Source organism: Myotis yumanensis, unplaced genomic scaffold, assembly GCF_028538775.1.
Source record: "Myotis yumanensis isolate MYYU_CA2020_CCGP unplaced genomic scaffold, mMyoYum1.0.hap1 SCAF_19, whole genome shotgun sequence".
Lineage (NCBI taxonomy): Eukaryota > Metazoa > Chordata > Mammalia > Chiroptera > Vespertilionidae > Myotis > Myotis yumanensis.
The window spans coordinates 13,608,543-13,629,529 of record NW_027223770.1 but is presented as its reverse complement, the minus strand read 5'-3'; the positions used below and the strand labels follow the sequence as shown (position 1 = coordinate 13,629,529).

Here is a 20,987-nt window from a genome sequence, read left to right as displayed (position 1 = left end):
ACAGAGGGGTTTGGTTGAGCCACATCCTCGAGGGTCTCCCAGGGTCCCCGGGAAGTGGGTGCTGCAAGCCCTGAGCCTCCACATGGGCCGCAGCAAAGGGCACAGGCCCACAGGCCCCACGAGCCTGAGGACTCCTGCCTTCTACCAAGACCCAGATGGAGCATGGACGGAAGAACAAGGACTGGTCCTGTTTCCTCGCAGACACCTAAACCCCGAACCTCCAGCTTCTGTTTGTGCTTTTTCTGGAAATGGGGCACCGAGGAAAAAGCACACCCCTGTCCTCAGAGACCACTGGCCTTCCCTTCAGCTGTCGGGCCAGCAGGAGCAGCCTTGGGAGCTTGTGCTCAGGGCCGGCCCTAGGCAGGCTGCTTGGCTTTGTAGGATGACAGGGTGACTGTTAGTGACCCCTCGCCCAGCCTAAAGCCCCAGGAGCCGGATAGTCATCTCAGCTCCTTTGAGGCCCCGGGCGGAGCTGCACGCAGCCCCACACTAGGGTGCCCTGTGGAGGGCACTGGCCGGGCTCCACCCTGCTGGGCCTCGGCTGGGCAGCTGCCGATGTCTCTGTTTGCCCAGAGGGAGATGAGACAGGAGCTGCGGGTCCTAGTCCTGGCTGTCCTGCTCGCTGACACCTCACCCGGGGTGACCCTGCTGCCCACCCGCCTGGGTGCCTGCCAGGACTTGCTTGTGTTTCAGTCCCTTTGATTTTCAGACCTTTCGGTTTCCCTTCAGCAAACCCAAGAAATCCCTGGCTTTATTTTTTTTGCCAGTTGGAATCATAAACTGTTTGAAATCCATTTCCTCTCCACCAGCACATCTTACTCTCACAGGCCTGAGGGAGTGCTCGCCTGGTGTCTTTTTTCTTTTTTTAAGTATTCTTTTAAAAAAACATATTATTGATTTTTTACAGAGAGGAAGGGAGAGGGATAGAGAGTTAGAAACATCGATGAGAGACATCCATCAGCTGCTTCCTGCACACCCCTTACTGGGGATGTGCCCGCAACCAAGGTACATGCCCTTGACCGGAATTGAACCCGGGACCCTTCAGTCCGCAGGCCGATGCTCTATCCACTGAGCCAAACCGGTTAGGGCTCGCCTGGTGTCTTTCTACTTGCTCGAGAGCCCCTCACCAGGCCCCGCTGGGATACAGGAGGACCCGTATAGTTCCTGAGCACGGCCACCTGTGCTTCCCCTCCAGGGTAGAGACCATTGGGCCTTCCCGTCCAGCCTTCAGTCTGGTGCCCTGGAAGATGGCTTGCTCCCCCACCCCTGCTTAGCTTCCCCCTCCCCTCCTCATAGTGCTGGGTCTGGAGGGAGTTGGGGGCCCTGGAGAGCGGAGAGGAAAGAGCTGCTGACCGTGCCCTGGCTCTCTGGTCACCTTGCACAGCCAAGGAGAGGCAGTGCGTTCATGCTGGGCAGATGGCACACCGAGTTAGATACAGACAGGTCACCTGTCCCTAGAGGCCACAACCTGAAGAAGTCTGTGGAGCAGGAAAGTGCACCCACAAGTGGGCTGGGTGGGTCTGGTTGTGTTGTGTCTACAAAATGGGTGTCCCCTTTGAGGAAGTCTCTAGGACAGGTCAAATGACATTCTCTCACATTGATCCTTTTTTTCTGGATAGATTGAAGGTGCCGTGGAACATGGGATTACAAGTGATGACATCTTCTGGCTGAAGGAATCCCCTGGAAAAACGTAAGACCTGATACATGCCTGAGTGGGGGTCCCCTTTGTTCATTTCTTAAACATCAGGGCCGTGTAGAATACTGTGTGGTCTTCTCTCCTAGTGCATTCCTCCCATCTCCCTGAGCGGAGGACAGAAAGCTCATTATTTGTGCCCTAATTGGCACATGTGTCACCAAATGAATCGAATATTGTCTAGGGCAATGGTTTTCAAACAGGGTTCCCTGGAGCCCCAGGGTTCCAGTGGGTCCTGTCAGAAACATCAGAGAGAGGAGCATTCATTGAGGGAAAGAGGGTCAGGTCATCAGGAAAAGCCCTCAGCCCCTCTGGCCTCAAACTTTTCTACTTTCACCTGGTTCGTACCTTGGACTTCCCTGAGATCTGGCAAAGAAGGTTCCAGAAACCACATCCCAGTCGTGGAAATGATATCTGTGAAGCATGTGAGTGGTTTTATGTTTCCCAAGCAGGTGAAAATGCACTAAGTTCATTTCCTGCATCCATAGAGCTGTTCTAGGTCCATAGAGCTCCGGCCTGTAGGTTATGGAGGGGACTTCATGGTCATGCCAACCAAAAAGGCCACCAGAGGGCGACAGAGGCTTAGTCGTGAGCAGCACTGGGCTGCCTGGGGACTTGCCTACAAGGAAATGTGGGTGGAAAAATGCGTCCAGAGGTGGACAGGCATGTGTGCACAAGCATAGATGTGAGGCATGTGTGTGTGTGTTGTGTACATGGGGAGTGTGCGCATGTCATGGTGCTCTGCTCACCACCATCATTTCCTGTTCACCAAGCATCTTTGTTCAGGGAAAGGCTGGATTCCCTTGAATGAATATATTGTAACGTATTTTATCTTTTCACGGTTCTGAAGCATCTCAGTAGTTTCTCTTTTTCATTGTTATAAAATGTTGCAATGGAAACCTTTGGTGTGCATCTTTTTTTTTTTTAATATATTTTATTGATTTTTTACAGAGAGGAAGAGAGAGGGACAGAGAGTTAGAAACATCGATGAGAGAGAAACATCAATCAGCTGCCTCCTGCACATCCGCTACTGGGGATGTGTCTGCAACTGAGGTACATGCCCTTGACCGGAATCCAACCTGGGACCCTTCAGTCCGCAAGCCGACGCTCCATCCACTGAGCCAAACCGATTAGGGCTGGTGTGCATCTTATATACCATCATAAATACTACTACTTCTTTTTTTTTTGGTTAATCCTCACCTGAGAATATTTTCCCATTGATTTTTAGAGAGAGTAGAAGAGAAGGGGAGAGGCAGAGAGAGAGACACATCGATTGGTTGCTTCCTCATGCGCCCCGACCAGGGCTGGGGATTGAGCCTGCAACCAAGGTATGTGCCCTTGACCAGAATTGAACCTGGGACACTCTATCCACTGAGCCAAACCGCCCGGGGCATAAGTGCTTCTTATGTGTAACATATACCTGAGGGTGTCTCACAAGTAGAAACCTGAGGTCCAAGGCAGATGCCCTTCACACCTTCACACATCTGCTGACATGCTCCCTCCTGGCGGGCTGCTCCCTGTTCTACCTCCTCGTGTGGGCACCAGTTTTTCCATTGGCATAAAAATGAAAGGAGCCTCTCCTGCCCCCATCAGGGGAGCACCAGTGGCTTCTGCCTGAGGCACGTCTGGGTCCCTCCCAGCATCTGCACTCAGGCTCATGCAGGTTTGTGCCCCTCTGCCCATCACCGTCCACAAGCACCCCCAGGCTGTGGTTTGTCTTTTGACTTCAAGGTAGTTTTTCATGCATAAATTTTTAATGTTTATATTGTCACATTTATTCCTTTTTTCTCTTTATGCATAATTTCTGGGTTTCTGTTCTTTAATCTTGGACTATCCAATAGGTTAAACATGACCTGGTTTTATTTGCATTTGCTATGATTAGTAACCTTTTTGTGTATTTATCGGCCATGTAAAATGGAGTATCTGTATGTGAGTTTGTGTGTGAATGTCTGTGTGCCTGCGCGTGTGTGTGAATTGTTAGCTTGGTCCTTGGCCTGCTTTCTATCTGGTTTTCTTTTTCTTCTCTTATCTCTTATCTTCCAGCTGGTTTGCATATTAGGACTGTGATCCCATGTCGTTTATGTTGCAGGCTTTCTCAGCTTGTCATGTCTTTTAACTTGTGCAATGTACAAATGTTTTTTTTAATGTAACTTAGATCTCTTTTTACACTTAATGGCTTTTAGATTTATTGCATGTTCAGGAAAGCCTTCCCTACCCCCAAGATTTTTTTTTTTTCTTAAAAAAAAAAGAAAAAGCTTCTGTATTTTCCCTTAGGGCTTCCAACCTTCAGCTTTGCCTTTGTGTCCGGGGTGTTTGCAATTCATCTGTGGTGTGGTGGGGTGGTGACCAGGCTGCTGGAGTCCAGCATAGCTGGCCGCTCAGCCCCTCAGGCCCATCTGAAAGCTCCATCCAGGAGTTGAGTCCCTGTCCTGCCCTGGCTCTCAACTCCGCTTTTCCTGTGGCATTGGCGAGAGTGCCTGGCATCAGAGGGGTAGGGTGGGAGGCCCGGGTGCAGTGGGTACCGGCGGCACGCGGCGAGGTGGTCCTGGCTCGCGCTGCTCCTCTGTGGCCGTGTGCTGGGGGCCGTGGCCCATTCGGCCAGGAAGACACGGCCCCAGATACTTTGGTCGGGAAAGAAACTGTAGTGTTTATTTTCTTCAGAAAAGAAAAAAAAATTTAGAAGATTTTTTTTTTAAACAAGCTCTTTCGTTTAGAAGGAATCTAGGTATGTTATTGTTTAAGAAAAAAAGTGTTTGCAATGTATCAGTCACCCGTTTCGTTCTGAGCATGATTTATGTGAGGAAATGGTTTTTTTAAAAAATTAAGCTGGAGATATATCCCTGTACGATGCTTCTGTGAAAATGCAGCTTTTGTCCGGTGCTGTTAATGCAAGTTGTAACAGTGTGATATGGGAGTCAGTGTTTACATGTTACATTCCTCCGCGCAGTCAAAATAAGCCCGCGGGGTCTACAGTAGCATTTCTGTATTTTATCAGCTTGGGCTGGGGCTGAGGGGGAGGCCTCTGCTCACACTTGGAGGGGCTGTTTCTGCCAGATTTATTTGCCTTATAAATATTCCCCGTGTTTATTTTAACTCGCCTTTAAAATGGAGCTGAAATTAATATGGACCCGAGGGCTGCCCCCTGGCCCCAAGTGCCTCCCGTCACCGGGCGGGACGTTTCTACTCGGCCCCATCAAGGAGGCCAGGCTGGTGGCCGAGGGTGCCCGATGCGCCGGGCCTCCCCCTGCAGCGGGTACTCTGTCCTCTGAACAGCTCCCCAAGGCCAGTTGGAGGCTTTGGGTGGCACGCCAGGCCCCAGCTTTCTCATGGATTCTGCTGCATATACAGGCCCCCCCTCTTCTCTTCCTGTGATGGGGCCTGGGCAGCACGAGACCTTCTTCCATGGCGCACGGTGACCAGTAGCTTCAGATCTGGCACGTGGAGCCCACGGTGGGGCCTGTGGCTTTCAGCCTCTTGCGTTTGCTCTGCCACCTTTGTTGCTCTTTGGACCCCCACAGCCACAGTGCTGTCCTAGCCTCGTGGGCATGTGAGGCGACCCTTTCGTCCTTTGCTTGTGTCCAGGTCTGAGGAGCCCAGGGCTAATAGATGGCAGAGGGGGTGGCCCAGCCCAAGCCCAGTCGGAAAACAGAGTCAGCACCCTCACTACACAGCTGGGTACCCGATTTGGACCTCCTGGAGGTGACGCATCCCGTGTAGAGGACTCCAGCAAGTGCAGCGTGAGTTCCCGAGTTCACGGGCAGGACCTTCGGAGGCCAGGCGGGCTGGGCCAGCACCTGCGGGGCCCGAGGCAGGCTGTACAGGTTGGCATCCTCAGCTCTGCCGCCTGAACGCCAGCTTTGTGCCTGGCTTGTGTGCCTTTTCCATTCTTCTTCTTTCTTTCTTGCTCTCTCTTTTTAAAAAATTTATTTGTATTGATTTCAGAGAGAAAGGAAGAGGGAGCAAGAGATAGAAACATCAATGATGAGAGAGAATCATTGATAGGCTGCCTCCTGTAAGCCCCCTACTGGGGATCAAGCCTGCAACCCAGGCATGTGCCCTTGACTAGGATCGAACCTGGGATCCTTCAGTCCATAGGCTGATGCTCTACCCACTGCACCAAACTGGTTAGGGCCTTATTTCTTTATTTTTGTGTGGAAATGCAGGATGGGTTGAAGATGTATGGGTGATTCTGGAGGAAGGAAGGTGTCCTCTGGGCTGGCAGGGGAATAATGGCCGCTTTGGGGAGCTGTCCCTAACCAGTGGAGGAAGTAGGGGCACAGAGGGGGTACACAGCCCTGCCTAGGGAGGCCCAAGCCCTGCATGGCCCGTCATTCAGCTGGGCAACCCCCGGGCAGGTAGAGGGAACATGGAAGGGGAGAAAGGGGCCCACTCCCCACAGCTCCTGGAAGGATGCAGGTACTGGGGTATCTAGACCCAAGTGCCCCTGAGGCAGCCGGGCTCCACCTTGATCCACGGCCCCAGGATGTTTGCTTGTTCACATGGAGGGCCCTCTCCCCTGAGAGGCCTTTTGGCCCCAGGCAGCCTGGTTGGGACTTGGGCCCAGCCACCAACCTGCTCAGGCCCAGGACCATCTGGTCCCTACGTGTTGCAACTGTTGGCATGCCTTAAGGGTAGGCAATCGGGGTCACTGTACTCAACCCCCTGGGCTTCCTGGCCCAGCTGCTCAGCCCTGCTGCCTGGGGCTCGCTCTGGGCTTGAGGTCAGCTCTCTGCAGACCTGGCTCTGAGCGAGAGCTCTCGGCTGACGTCAGTGTCAGAACTTTCTCTAATGGCCAAGAGGACTTGAATGAGACCAGAGCCACCTGGGGCGGCTCTTCTCCCTTGTGGGACCCACCAGGCAGCAGAGTTCCCAGGTCAAGGTGGGACCCAGGACCCTGTGTTCCCACTGCCACTCAGCCGCCTAGGTCTGCTGGAGGGTCTGCAGAGGGAGGCGCTGCCGGCCTGTCCCGCATGGCCCAGTTCGCTTGCCAGCCGGACTGTGCTCTGCCCTGCGGCTGCTCCACAGCCTGACCTCTGTCCTTGGGCCCCAGCGAGCGTGAAGCAGGGAGAGTTTGTGACTTGGGCTGCCTGTCAGAGGAGGTCATGGGAGGAGCTTTTGTGTGACCCTTGTTGAGTTCAGAAGCTGACTAGGTACTGTAACCGCTTTTCCCTCTTCCTAAGAGCAGGAGAGAAGAATGTAAATTTTATTTTGCGAGGCACCACAGCCATTAATTTAGGAAAATTCACTGCAGCCTCATTTTTCATTTTCTGCCCGACTTCCATATTCCTCTAGCGTGACACCCTCACGTCCAGAAAGGGAGGTGAGCCAGCAGCTTGGACCTGCCTACCAGCTGTACAGCACTGCTGACCACCTCCCTGCGTGTGCCTGGGACTAAGTCGTGGAGGCCTCAGGGGCTGGGGAGACACCTCCTCAGGGCGGCAGTAGTTGTGGGGCCAGCGCCCGAGGTGGTATCCGTCATGGGGCCAGAATGTAGAGATCTGCGCCTGGTGGAAGTGGGCCCAGCAACAGGCCCTGAGGGTGGGAGGGGGCTGGCCCACACGGGGGAGGAGGCCTTGGGTCCCCCGCCCCCTGTGCTGCCTCCCTGAGGCCTGCTTGGCATTTCCTGCGCTGGCAGGACTGCCAAGGGGCCAGGTGCCTGCCGCGAGGCCCTCACTTTGTGTGGGTATTCCCCTTGGGAAGCAGAGCAGGGGCCTTCAAACTCGAGAGGCAGGTGGAGAGCTCTTTAAGCCAGGGCTTCCCGGGCCTGAATTAAGGCTTTTGTTTCTGTTTCCCCCCATTCAGATCTTGAACAAGAAAGCCTGCCCTGTGATTAGGCTAATCCCGCTGTAGCTACACCTTCGTGTAAAATGTTTGCACACCGAAAGGCACAGAGAGTAGGACTGCTCAGAGCACAGGGAAATGGAATCGGGGCCTCCAAGGACATGGGGTGACTTCCGGCGTGGGCTGATAGCCCAGTCCTGGGCCTCCTAATGCAGAGATAGGCACGTTTCCAGCCCACAGAAGCTCACTTCTCCCTCCCCCAGGTGCAACAAGCTGGCCCCCGACTTCTGCTGCTGGCACTGCTGTCCTACCCTGGCCAGCCAGGCCAGCGTTGGTCACTGTGACGCGGCACCCAGGCTCAGCCCCATCATCCTCAGGCCCCTATCCAGGCCGAGCATGTCCTCAGTGGCCAGTGGAAGCTGGTCTGCAGTTTCAGACTTACCAATAAAAGTGAGATGGCCCCCTGCCTCCTGGCACTCTCCCCACTCATCACCTGGAAGCTCCACTTTTGCTCCATCTCATTCTTACTTGAGTCCATTCGAAGGGGTTCCCTGGCCGAGTTCTCGGATCCTTCATTCTTCAAAGAATAAGCATTATTTGATAAATTGGGATGCCGGGTGGAGTGGGAACCAAGATGGTTGATAATCCTGCCTCATGAAGGCAGGAAGAGGCTCAGAGCCACCCTCGGCACATGTGGGAGGCCTGCTTTTGTTTGTGGGGTTTCAGCTGCACGCATTTGGTCAAGGACAACCCCTTCAGAAAGGCCTGCCTGGCTCCTGCCTCCTCCCAAATATGCCCCCTGTTGGCGACTCGGAGCTGGTGGCCCTGGGGTTGGAGGCACCTCGACTTTGAGGTGGGAGTGGGAGGCCCAGTGCACTGAGGGGTGCCTGTGGGAGGAGCTGGTAGTCAGCGCTTGCCTGCCCTATCTCTCCATCCAACCCCCCATCTTTAGTGCAGGAGGGTAGGGAGGAATGCGGGGGCTGCAGAAACATAATGTGTTTGCCCAGATCAGGAGACCACGTGGCTGTGTTGTATACAATGTGGCATGAGGGCCTGGAGCTGTCCTGTAGGCCACGGGCTGTGGACAGTCCACTCTGCAGAACGGTCCACTTTTACAGAGACAGGAAGGCTCGGAGACGAGCAGGGCAGGCCATTTGGAGGACAGAGGGGTTGCCCTGGCGGTCAGCACACGCCACTGCTGCCACTGGAATCAGGGAGCAAAGTGCACTCGCTGTGTGGTCAGCATTGATGCTCTGGCTCAGCTTTGTTCTTGTGTTTGGGGCAGGGTGTTCAAAGTAGCTAACATCTGTTTGTATCGTAATTTCATATCTTAAAGAAAAGCTTATACCTTTCACCATATACATCAAGTCCAAAAAAAAGTTAGGTCTTCTGGAATTTTGAAAACGTGCCTATGCATAGACATCTAGGTGACACCACACGGGTGTAGGAGTCCCCTCGGCTTCCCCGTGCACTGAGCTCGCTGCAGTCTCCCAAGCGTTACTCGGTGGCTCTCTCCAGCTCCCGAGAGGAAGCCATGTGCCAGTTGCTTCTCTCAGGGCACCTGCAGGAGTGTTCCCCGGGATCCGCCACTTCTTGAAATGGAATTATATCATTAGTACCTGGCGGGATTAGAGCTGACATTAGGCTTAGCCATCCTTACATCACCTCCTCTTGTTCAAAGGCTGAAGCAGTGATCTGACAAGCCCACCCACACATCGCCTCCCAGGCTGGGAGTTTTCATTCTGCGTTAGGTTCCGTGCACGCGTGCATGTGTGAGCATGCGTGCAAGTGTGTATGTGTGTGCATGCCAAGCGTGGAGCTGAACTACGGGAGAGCGTTTATACTACTATGGCAGGTACTTTAAACGAGTCTGCTGGGTCCCTGTGTCCTGTGTCTGCCTCTTCTCCCAGGCACCCTTCTCCTTGCTCAGAGATGCTGGCTTTCCAGGCCCTGGGCCAGCATGTGCTGGGGCTGGACAGGCAGGTGTCAGCCCTCCGGCTGGCCTTCCCCGGTCAAGAGTGTTCTGCCCATAGACGATGCTTTCCAGGAGCCCCCACCCCGCTGTGTGGTGCCCTCCCCATTCTGCAAAGTGTCCTTGTTTCCACCCTGGCTGTAGGAGGTCCAGAGAGACCCCAAGGCAGGGCTTACCTGAGGAAGAAGGAAAACCCTTCTGCTTCCTCGAACTGGGCTTTTCCCACCAGGTCCCTGGGTCCATGTGGGTCCCACTTCCAGGGCCTTTCATGGGACATGTGTTGTTTTGTCACTGGCCACTCACATCCTTCACCACCAGGCAATTTTCTGATCCAATGACACTGTTTGTCATGTTGTATTTCCCAGCTGCAGCCTCTGGGAAGTGGGTTTTGTACCTTGGGACAAGCTGTTTGAACACTCGGCCTCAGCTGACTCCCCCGCAGTCACACGTCAGCTGAGTGCTTTGCACGGAGGCTGAAGAGCCCTGTCCCCATGGCAGAGCGCCCCCTTGGAGCAGCTGCTTGTGTGAGACTCACTTCTGCTCTTCTTCTCTGCGTTCATTCCTAACAGGTTGGTGGTTGGAGCCAGCTGTATCCTTTGACGGCGTGCAGGAGACCAAGGGCCGCGCCTGCGTCCCGAGGGGGGAAGCTCCGTGCCCAGAGCCCTCCCCACCGCTCTCCCTCTGCCCGGGAGTACACTCCGCTGCCTGGAAGCAGGCACTTACAGGGCCACTGAGGGCGGATGACCTGTGCTCAGGGAACAATTTTAGGCTGACCTTTGAGTCTAGGGCTTCCGGAGGCTGTTCCTGAGCCACACACTGAGTGGCTGAGGCAGCTGGGCCAGCTGGGCGCAGCCGTGAGGCAGGTGATCCTCCCTGGAGAGCAGCCCCACTCGCTCAGGTCCGTTCCTTTAGAGGGAGCAGCAGACCAGGGGGGTCAGGAGAGGGGCCACAGGAGGCCTGGGATCAGGAAGGGGGTCATTCCGGGAGATGGAAGTGCTGGGACTGCCAGCCGAGAACACAGGCCAGAGCCGCTGCCTTGTGTCTTTCATGGACGGGGCGTTTCCTCTCCATCACCACTCGGACCCCACAGAGTGGGCCTCATCTTAGAGGCTGAGATGAAACTCCGGGGAGTCTGGACAGATGCCCCATGGAGGCAGAAGCCACCCGGCCCGTAGGTGCTGGAGGGAGCCTCTCCCTTTCCCCCACATTTAGAGATGGGGGAGGGGTGCTCCGCGGCTGGTGTTGGGAAACTCCTTGGGCCGGCTGGGGGCTGGTGGGAAGTGGGCTGTGGTGTCGGGCCCTGGGGATCTCGCCACGTGGCTCCCGGTGTCATGATGGGCTAGCGAACACTCCTTAGCTTGTCTCTGGCAGACGTGGCCCTGGAGTGCGCCGGCTTCCTCACTGGCCTGGGCCTGGACACCACCGTCATGATGCGCAGCATCCCTCTGCGGGGCTTTGACCAGGTACAGCCCAGGCCCAGCTCCCGCCCTGTGGTCTGCTCACACCAGCCTGTGGCCCCAGCCCAGGCAGGCGCAGGTGTGGGCTGGGAGCCTCTCAAGTGTGTGGCCCTTGAGTTGAATGAGGAGGTTGTTCATAAAACATAAAACACCTGCCAGAGTGGAGGCAGGGTTGTCACGTCGAGCGTGTGGCAGCTCTGGGCCTGCCGGGCCAGCCTCTCAGGCCTTGGCGGTTCCATCAGCAGGTGTATGGCAGCAGAGGTGCTGGCCCCGCCTCCTTGCTGGGGTCTGATGGGGGTGCCCCCTCAGCAAGGGGAGCACCAGGCAAGGAAGCAGGTGGCAGACTGGCGAGGCCCTGGGCGGCCACTTCAGAAGATAGCAGCTCCTGGCCACCCGCCATAGACTGAAAGACGGAACCTGCGAGCCCTGACGAGCACTCGGTTCCCCGGCCGTGGGCAGTCCACCCTGAGCACTCGGAGCATCAGTATGGCCTCTGAGGCCTCATCGCTCACATGCCTTGTACAGGGGCAGTGCCAGCTGAATGCACAGTGAGCCTGTGTGCCCACTCCTGACCGCTGTGTGGCTGGAGCCAGAGGGCCATCTCACCTGTGCAGGTTGTCCTCATGAGGGTCTGGGACGCAGACACCCATGCCGATGGCAGATGCATCCATGTGAACAGCATGTTGAATGTTTTTAACTAAAAACTCTCCAAGGAAAGGTCACCTGTTAAAATCCAAGCGTGGGGTTGTTACGATGGCAAACCCCCCATGCCTCCCCAAAGAAGATAGACAGCCCCTCATCACACTGTCCCACTGGCCCTCAGTCTACCCTCCGCTCCTGGGCCTGCCCTGCCCTGTGGTGCAGAGACTTGCCCGCCACGGAGGGCCCACCATGTGTGAGAGGTCCCAAGTGCCTGCTGTGGGGACAGGCCTCTGAGCCCCGGGCCGTGGGGAGAATGTACCAGGCAGCAGACAGGAGCCACGAGGAGGCCACACAGAGGAGGCAGCAGAAATGAGGCAGGAGAGGCAGAGGGGACTGGGGGACCAGGGCTGCGGGAGGGCTGGCCTTGGCACTGAATGGAGGCAGAAGCTGGAGACGATGGGAAGGGGAGCAGTTCCCAGAGAGGGGCCAATGGAGGGAAGGAGAGGAGGCTGGGCCAGGCCTCCCGAGGGGCTGGAGGCAGCGCAGCAGGGGAAGCGGTCTGATGCCTGGGCACAGTCCCACTTGGAGGCAATGGGGTCACCCAGGGGGGCCGGGAGGGGAGGGAGCAGGCTCCAGGTGTGCCCTGGGGGAAGGACAATGGCAAGGCCAGGCGGCCAAGGCCGTGCTTCAGGAAGAAGAGTCAGTCAGAGCTCTTCATGCAGCCCCAGTGGCAGGCCGGGGGACGGTGGACCTGCACTGTAGCTCAAGGGGCCAGCAATTGCCCTCAGACTGCGACAGGGATGTCCAGGCGGCCAGGAGTCCCGAGGGCTCCAGGAAGGGCAGGCAGCCTCCCTGCCTGCTCCTGTGACGGGTGCGACAATCCCAGAGAGGCAGGGCTTCTCCTGGTGTCCGCGTCCCTAAGTGAGCTGGTGCATCTGAGCAGACAACAGAGCATTTAAAGTGACTTACTTTCTCCTGAAAAATTAAGCTGTGGCTGACCGCGCCTTGGTGACAAGCCCCACGGTGGCTCCGGAACTAGGCTTCCCGTCCGCTGCGGGCTGGGAGCAAGGAGCCCTCTCTATAGATGACTCACCCCCCAGCAACACCCACTACCCCTGCATTTCTTGGTGGGGAACAGAGGGGTCCACCTACTGTCCCAGCTCCCTGCTCCATGAGGGAGGGTGGGGAGCCCCCAGGAGAAAGGGGTGCTTCTCTGCCATTACTTTCAGTGGAGATTTTTTTTTTTAATTTTATTGATTTTTTACAGAGAGGAAGGGAGAGAGAGAGATAGAGAGCTAGAAACATCGATGAGAGAGAAACATCAACCAGCTGCCTCCTGCACATCTCCCACTGGAGATGTGCCCGCAACCCAGGTACATGCCCCCGACCAGAATCGAACCTGGGACCCTTCAGTCCGCAGGCCGACGCTCTATCCACTGAGCCAAACCGGCCTCGGCTAGTGGAGATAGTTAATTAGCATCTACAGAGCCCAGAGGTCAAGTGCATCCTAACTGAATGGCTCAGTGGTCTCTGGTTTAGAGCTAGGGGCTGGAGAAGGGGGTGCCCAATGGTCTCCTGGCTCTTCTTTCAGTTCCACAGAGAAGAATGGGGCCCAGAGGTGGGGGCGGTCTGCATGGGGCCATGTAGAAGAAGGGGGCCCTGAACCCTCTCTTTTGAAGAGACCCCTCTTACCCCCACCTCAGGGCCTTTGCAAGGAGGCAGGCGGCTAGGTCCTCTCTTCCTGCTCAGTCATCAGTAGCGACATTTTCACTGCCACCTGGTCCTCATAGCCTTTTCCTCTGGGCTTTGCAGCAAATGTCAGCCTTGGTCACGGACTACATGGCTTCTCATGGAACCAGGTTTCTGAAGGGCTGCATCCCCTTGAGAGTGAAGAGGCTCCCAGACAACCAGCTTCAGGTCACCTGGAAGAACGTCTCCTCTGGCAGGGAGGACATGGACACCTTCAACACCGTCCTGTGGGCCATAGGTAAGGTGTGTGAGTCACGCGTGTGCGTGTAAGAGTGCACACACGTGGAGAGTGTGGCACTGCCTCCAGGGGCTCCCTCACCCTGCTGGCTCTTAGGTGGGTTGGCGCTACAGTGCACCTCTTGGGCTGTCGTAAAGACTTGTGGGATTGCTCCTGATAAACTTCCCAGTGGGTTGCTGGGCGCTCTGTAGGTCATCACATGCTATGGGGGGGCCATTATACCGGCCTTTCCAGAAGTCACACTGCAGATTTCCAAAGACAGCATCCAGGGACAGGACAGAGACCTGAGGCCTTTCCCGACCAGGCATGGGCTGTGTTCTCATCCTCCAGTGCTCTGAGAGGCCTCGGGGCAGCTGTTGGTAGGGCAAAGGCTGGGCAAATGTGGCTGCTCAGAACTCGCCCATTGCCCACCTTGCCAGACACACTCCCTCCCAGGCGGGGCCCTCCCTGCACTCCTAGGCCACCCTGAGGAGGAGGGTGGAGAGTGTGGGTGTGTTGGGGGAAGATCCTTGCTCAGGGCCTGGACCTGGGCTGGACTCAGGAGGGGAATGGGCTTTGAGGAAAGGCCTGGAGCTGGGTAAGGAGAACGGGGCCCAGACACCATGCCCTCGGGAGCTGGTCTCTGCGGGACACTCTTGCTGTGGCTTCTGGGGTTAGAGTTGTTTTCCTCATCACCTGCCAACTTGCATGTTAAATCGGGGTCTTGCTCACTCTTGATGTTTTCAGTGTGAGGGTTTTTCTCCGCCTGGTCAGTTGTCCTCTTCGGTGAACGTGGGCTGGAAATCCATGTGGCTAACAGGATTGTCATCGGGCTCATGCCCATGAAGCGTGTGGGTACCGAGCGCTCAGAGGACGTCTGGTCGGTGTTGGCTAAGACCTGGTGGCTCGGTTCCCGTGCACCTTGAGGTGGGCCTCCTGGCAGGAGCAGGTTTACATAACAGAGTGGGTTTCTGAAAAGCCTATTTTCCGAGTTGCTCAGAGTGATCGGAAATCACAAGGGGAGCTGAACTCCAGAGGAGTCAGAGCTCTTCACTTTGGTGGTCAACATGAGCAGATCTGAAGAACAAGGAAAAGGATCGGAAATGCCCCAGAGTGAATTTAGTGCCTCTTCATCAAACTTCAGTAAATTACCAAAGGAAATATTCTTGATCCAATTGTAAAAGTAAACTTTAAGTAGGTTTATGCTGATGAACACTGAAAGATTGTATAACTGTTCAGACCCAGAAATGTAAATTGACCTTTAATATCTTAAACTCCGCCCTAAACTCGGAGGCGCATGTTTCTCTCTCCCATTTGTACCCCAGCACTAGCCCTTAGTCTTCTGACGTCTCTGTGCCCCCCACCTCCCTGGCCTCCACCTTTGCACCGAGGCGCAAGCCTGCACCCAGCACTACCTGCTGAGGCCATGCTGATGGCAGCAGCTCAGAGGGCAAGGGTCTGTGCCCTCGGAAAGCTTTAGGGTCGCCCAGCTCCCAGACGGGGCCTGGTAGATGACAAGCAAGGCCCCCCAACATGCATGCCTGCCCTCCCCCACCAGGAGTTCACTTTATTTTTTGTGTTTTCAAAAAGAGCATCCCCAGACAGTCTGCCCGGCGTGATTGATGCTGGGGGTGTAAGCTTTTCACAGTCCTTGGCCTTTGACCTTGCTTCCCCAGGCGGCGCTGCGGAGGCGGCGGTTTCTGGCACGCCTTCTGGGGCTGCACGGGCATGTGCTGACTTTGCTGCTCGCTCCTGGGCCAGGTTTTGTAAACATCAGGAGCTACTTCCCAGCTGAACGACTGGGAATGTTTTCTGCCGGTTTACTCCTGTAAGCCTTTAACCAAAGCTCTATTTCTACTGGAAATAAAGGGTGATCCGATCCAGGAGGTTAAAATAAAACGCCCTGGGGGCCACACGGCTGGTGCAACAGAGCTCTTGGACCGGACATCCCGCCCCAGCAGTGAGCTGGGCTTTGACATCAGTTAAAAACAGAAAAGGGAAGGATGCCCCCCATGCCCCGTGGACACACGCAGAGGGCTGCCGGGAGCTCCAGTGGGGCTGAGTGCGGGCCTAGCCTGGATGCCCATGTGCCTGATGCCTGGGCCACAGCTGGCGGGGACAGTGCATGTGGGGATGGCAAAGTCAGCCCTGCAGTCTGGAAGCCAAGGAGGACTCTGAGCCTCTTCCTCCTCGCAGCCTTGATCTCCACGTGGTGGATTAAACACATTAGCAGTTAAAGCAGTTAATTGCTGTGCAGGGGGCCCTCTCATTGTTTGTCTCTGAATCACCCACCCACACCAGGTGTCTCAGATAATAGACTGGGAACTCGCAGCGAGGAGGATTTCCTGTCTGCAGATGTGCCGATTACAGTGCTGAGTGAAGACAGTCAGCCTGCGCTGCCGGCTCGAATTCGCCCTGCACAGTTAACCAGTTGTGGCCTGAATCCCCGCTGTCTGGGGGAGCAGGAGCAGGACGAGTTGTCAGGAGTGGACACTTCGAGCGTCAGTGCTTCTAGGCTGGTGGTCAGCTTTAGTTTAGCTTAGGTTTTGTTTCAAAGTGTGGACAAAAGGGGTTTGGATCGCAGCCTGGAAAGTCACAAGCCGAAACACCTGCCCCTCAGCATCTCCAGCCTCTTGGGAAGATGCTGTCCTTCACTCGAGGGAAGGATGAAGGCTTTGGCGCATCCATCCCGGGCCCTGGGCATTCTGCTCACTGTTGGAAGAGCCAGAATGCCGTGTTCTCAGCGCCCACAGTGCTGGGAGGGCTGTTCCAGACCTGCCTCGGGAGCCCCCAGTGTCTCCTGGGTGAGACCTGGGGAATCAGCTCTGAAGCCATTTCCTTTTCTCAGGCTTCGTCCCAGCAGAAGAGCTGCGGTTGTCCCCCCGTTAGGTCACTCTGAGCCGCTAGGTGGTGTAAAAGGAGCCAGCAGGCCCTGGCACTGAGGCACTGGGGGCCCAGCGTTCCCACTTCCATCAACCACCACATTGAGGCACCCACCACGAGCCACTCTGAGTATAGCCCACCCACACAGCATGTGTACTGGACCATGGCCAGGGGCACAGGAGGTGCCCAGGGAGCCATGATGGGGGCCCACCACACCCAGGGAGGGGAGCACATCTGTCCAGGGTGGACTGCGGCCTGGAGCTCTTCTCCCTCTGCCCCCGGGATCATGTTCCAGGGCACATGATAGCCGTCCGTGCTCAACTGTGCTCATCGGATGGCGCTGCCACACCACACACACGGCTCCCAAAGTCGCTGAGGAATTTCCCCCACGGTGCCAGGCAGCAGGAGAGGGGGCAGGAGGCACAACAGAACTGAGCCCCAGGGCTGGGGGTTCATGGGTGGGAGTGCTCCGAGTCCAGCAAAAAGGAAGAGGCAGCCCAGGGCTCCGGCTCCTCAAGGCCATAGATGTTGGGGAGGAGCTTGTGGGCTGACCGGGGATGCAACCTGGATTGGAGAGGCCCGGGTCCAAGGCCACCAGGCCTGTTCTCTGGGACCGCATCTCGCTATGGCTACAGGAAAGCACGCATGTGGCTGTCTCCTTCCCGGAGGGGACTCTGCGGTGGCCTGGCTGTGACAGGTCACACACAGAAGACTGCTCTGTGACAGATACCTCGATTCACCCAGTGCCCCCCCTTCCCTCTCTCAAGGTGGAGCCGCTGGCCTTGAAGAATGAACTACTCTTCTTCTGATATTCTAATGCCTTTTAGGTCAGTGCACATGTCAAGTTTGTAATTACTGACATCAAGAGAGACCCGAATCTGCTGTGTCTGTGCTTTGTTTTTGAAGGAAAAGACATTTATGGAGCTCGTGCCTATCGGCACTTTCACAGGCTTCCCTACCGCACCGTGTGGCCGGCAGTCACCACCGCTCCTGAAGCAGCGCCATCGGCTGTGACCTTCATTTTCCCCCGCCCCGGCTTGCAGTGGCAGAAGCCAGGAGAGGGGCAGCGGGAAAACAGTGCCCTGTGCTCGCAGACTGGCCTCATGCCCTCTGCTTGGGATGAGCCACCAGCCAGGATGAAGAGCTGTGCCTGGTCTGCAAGCCAGCTCCTTGTGTCCAGGGTCACCGTGCCCCCCACAGCCACCAGAGCCAGCCAAGCCGCGGTGCACACAGGGATCAGATGGGGTCTCTTAACCAAGTCAAATCTAGGATTTATGGTTAGAACTTAGTAAAAACCAATTAGGAAAAAAGGAAAGAAAAAAAACAACACCTTTGTGAAAGTTCTCCTAGAGATAAATGGGCACCACATTAATGTGCACCGTCTCAATTCTGCAAGTGCCACTCGGAGCAGCCAACAGCAGGAGAATTACATCTCTAACTGTTACAACTATAATTGCCGCCTGCCAGGGAGCACGTTCCTTCCGGAGGTCCCTTGGACGTCGCTGTAGCTGGGACTGAGCTGGAGTTTGCACTGAGTCCATGGCTGACTGCAGGGCCAGCGTGGCTTTTTTATGCGATGCCAGTGCTGGCATACAGGCTTAGTCAGAAAAGACCCACACATGGTCTTCCAGATGGACTCTGGCCAACAGACATGTGCGCCCCAAGGGGCAAGCTCGCCCCGCTTGTCCAAGGAGCCTTCCAGGTAAGAGGCTCCCTCATGATGGCCTAGGAAGCCCTGGTGGGTGCTAGAGGTCCCACCTCAGGTCACACTGAGGTCCAGGGCCTCACTCATTCATTCAACAAACATGGAGCCCTGCCTGGGATGCCGAGGCCAGCAGGATAGCAGCTCTCTGTCCCGGCTGGCTTGCAGCCATGGATGCGCCTGGGACTCACTGAGAAGGGGCCATTTTAGAAAATAAAAGAAGCCCTTTGCTGTTTTTATCATTTCCCCTTAAGTCGGAAGGAGGACAAGACATATATAATGCATTTTTGAAAATGAAGGCTCCGAAAATCCAACTGGAGGTTCCAAAGGTGTGAGTTCCCGTTTGTGCCTGGTTCGAGGTGCTGCACAGGCCTGGCCAGGGGGGAGTGGCCAGCTCTGGGGGTCCACGTGCCCCTCAGGAGGGTCGCTTGGGGAGGCCCTCGATGAGCCTGTGTGTGAAGCTGCTTCCGGGCCCTCGCCCACGCTGCCTGTCCAGCCGCCTAGACTCCCGAGCTCCCGGCACTGAGCCTCCAGCTGCTTCCTGCAAATCCTTGCTGCATCTCTCTGATCACAGCCCTCACTCGCCCTGTCATACCCCTGCTGGCACTTAAATCTTACCTCGTTACACGGATTGCCCTTCACTCGTCAGAACATGTGCTCCAGGCAGGCGTGAAATTGGGGGGAATGCCCGTCTTCCTGGAATGGATGGAAGAGGCACGTGAAGCTGCCTGTGCCCGGTTATCTGCGCCCCAGTGCCTGTCAAAGCGAGTAGTAATTGACCAGCGGTTCTTGGGATTCTCAGACTTGGCTTCTCCAGCGGCTGTGTGGTGTGGTGGCCAGTGAGCAGCAGCAGCTGTGGCATCAGAGGAGGGCTGGCCCAGTCCGGTTGTACCAAGAACATCTGGGCTGAATGCTGATTCTGCCACCACTTTGGGGCCCTGGGTGGTGGGTGCTGGGAAGGAGGGACTGTTTCACCTCAGAGACACAGGGGTCACATGGTCCTCCAGAGGGACTAGCCAATGGACAAGGCTGGGCCTGGTGAGGGCAGAGTGGTGTGGGGCCCATTCAAATATTTATGCAGATGGTTGTGGCCTCTGAGGAGGAAGAGAGAACATCTGTTTGTACCTGGAATTTTAATGTTCTCATTGTTTGCTGTAACACGGCAGAGTATTATACGTGTATTCCCTAAGAAGCTCTTACAAGGCAAGAAAGTCATGAAAATGTCTGTAAGTGAATGAGAAAAGGCAGGAACTGACAATTCGCAAGAGGAAATAGAGTTAATGCGTGGCCAAAAAATAAGTTTGCTAGGAACAATCATCACTGAGAGCGCTGAGCCCTCAACGCCCCCTTTGGGAAGGAGCAGAGCCCAAGAAGGAGCCAGGGGAGTGCGGCCTCCTGCCTGGCCCTGCGCTAAGGAAGCCCCACCTGGCCCGTGGCCCTCTTCTGTGGACCTGCCCCAAGGATCTAAACTGACATGTGGACAGATCGCCGTCTCCAGCCCCGTGGTGTCCAGGGAGCAGAGACTTGGGAGCCTCCAGGAGTCCCACCAGGGGAGACATTCAGCGATACTTGGACCCAAGCTGGTGCCAAGAGCCCAGGCTGAAGGGGGAGAGATTCTGTACAGGGCGGAGCGGGGGTATTGGAGGGGAGTATTGGGTGTGACGTGCAGGGTGATGCAGCCTGGGGCACGGTGGGGGCGCCCCTCTTCCCCCACATCCTTTGAAGAGTAGTATCTTTATTTTTTTAATCTTCACCAGAGGACATGCTTATTGATTTTAAAGAGAGGGGAAGGGAGAGAGAGAAACATTCATGTGAGAAAGAAACATCAATCAATTGCCTTCCCATACACAGCCGAACCAGGGATCAAACTTGCAACTTTTTGGTTTACGGGACGATGCTCCAACCAACTAACAGCCATACTGGCCAGAGTAGTACCTTTATTTCTGCGTAAGATAAAAGGAAAATGGTCAAGGAGATGACTTGCCTGCATCTTGCTTTGTGCCATTTATGTACAGTCTGGGCCTAGGCTGGGCATTGTCCATGTGGTAGCGCTACCCTGCTTGTGTGGCCAGCCACTGGGTTCCACCATGGCACCCATTCTCCCCCCCTGGGCCTCTGGGGGTCCTAAAAATTCTGGCTTCAAAATGGACTATAGAGGCAACCTGATTCATGCATTTGTTATTCATAAATTTGTTACTTAGTAACAAATTTACTATTTTTAAACTTACCTATATAGTAGTCCCCTATTAGGCATGGTTTTACCTTCTGCTATTTCAGTTACCCACAGTCAACTGAAGTCCAAAAATATTAAGTGAAGATTCCAGAAATAAACAGTGCATACGTTTTAAATTATATGCTGTTCTGAGAGGAGGGATGAAATCTTACATGACTCCACTCCATCCTGGGACGTGAATCATCCCTTTGTCCGGGGTCTCCACGCTGTATCTGCCTCCCACCCATTAGTCACTGAGTAGCCATCTCTGTTATCAGATCAACTGCCGAGGTTGCGGTGCTTGCGTTCAAATAACCCTTATTTTACTCAGTAACGGCCCCAAAGCAGAAGAGTAGTAACGCTGACAGTTAGAATGTGCCAACGAGAAGCCATGAAGTGCTTCCTTTAAGTGAAAAGGCATGCATGTATAACAGCAACTTTCAACCGGTGCCGCAGGAATTTCTAAAACATGCAATACCTGACTAGCCAGGGGCTCTGACGTCTTTTCCCTTAGATCAGCCGTGGGCAAACTCTGGCCCGTTTGAAATGAATAAAACTAAAAAAAAAAAAAAAAAAAAGACCGTATCCTTTTATGTAATGATGTTTACTTTGAATTTATATTAGTTCACACAAACACTCCATCCATGCTTTTGTTCCGGCCCTCCGGTCCAGTTTAAGA

At 55.3% G+C, this 20,987-nt stretch overlaps 1 protein-coding gene across 3 annotated transcripts in view; it reads left to right on the top strand.

The window, feature by feature from the left end:
* Positions 1-20,987, top strand: part of TXNRD2 (thioredoxin reductase 2) — a 47,710-nt gene that overhangs the window by 14,380 nt on the left and 12,343 nt on the right. For all 3 annotated transcript variants that reach the window (XM_070400109.1, XM_070400108.1, XM_070400107.1), the window contains exons 8-11: positions 1,620-1,690; positions 10,016-10,035; positions 10,818-10,909; positions 13,358-13,532. In XM_070400109.1, the coding sequence (XP_070256210.1) occupies positions 1,620-1,690; positions 10,016-10,035; positions 10,818-10,909; positions 13,358-13,532 (358 nt within the window). The remainder of the gene's footprint in view (positions 1-1,619; positions 1,691-10,015; positions 10,036-10,817; positions 10,910-13,357; positions 13,533-20,987) is intronic.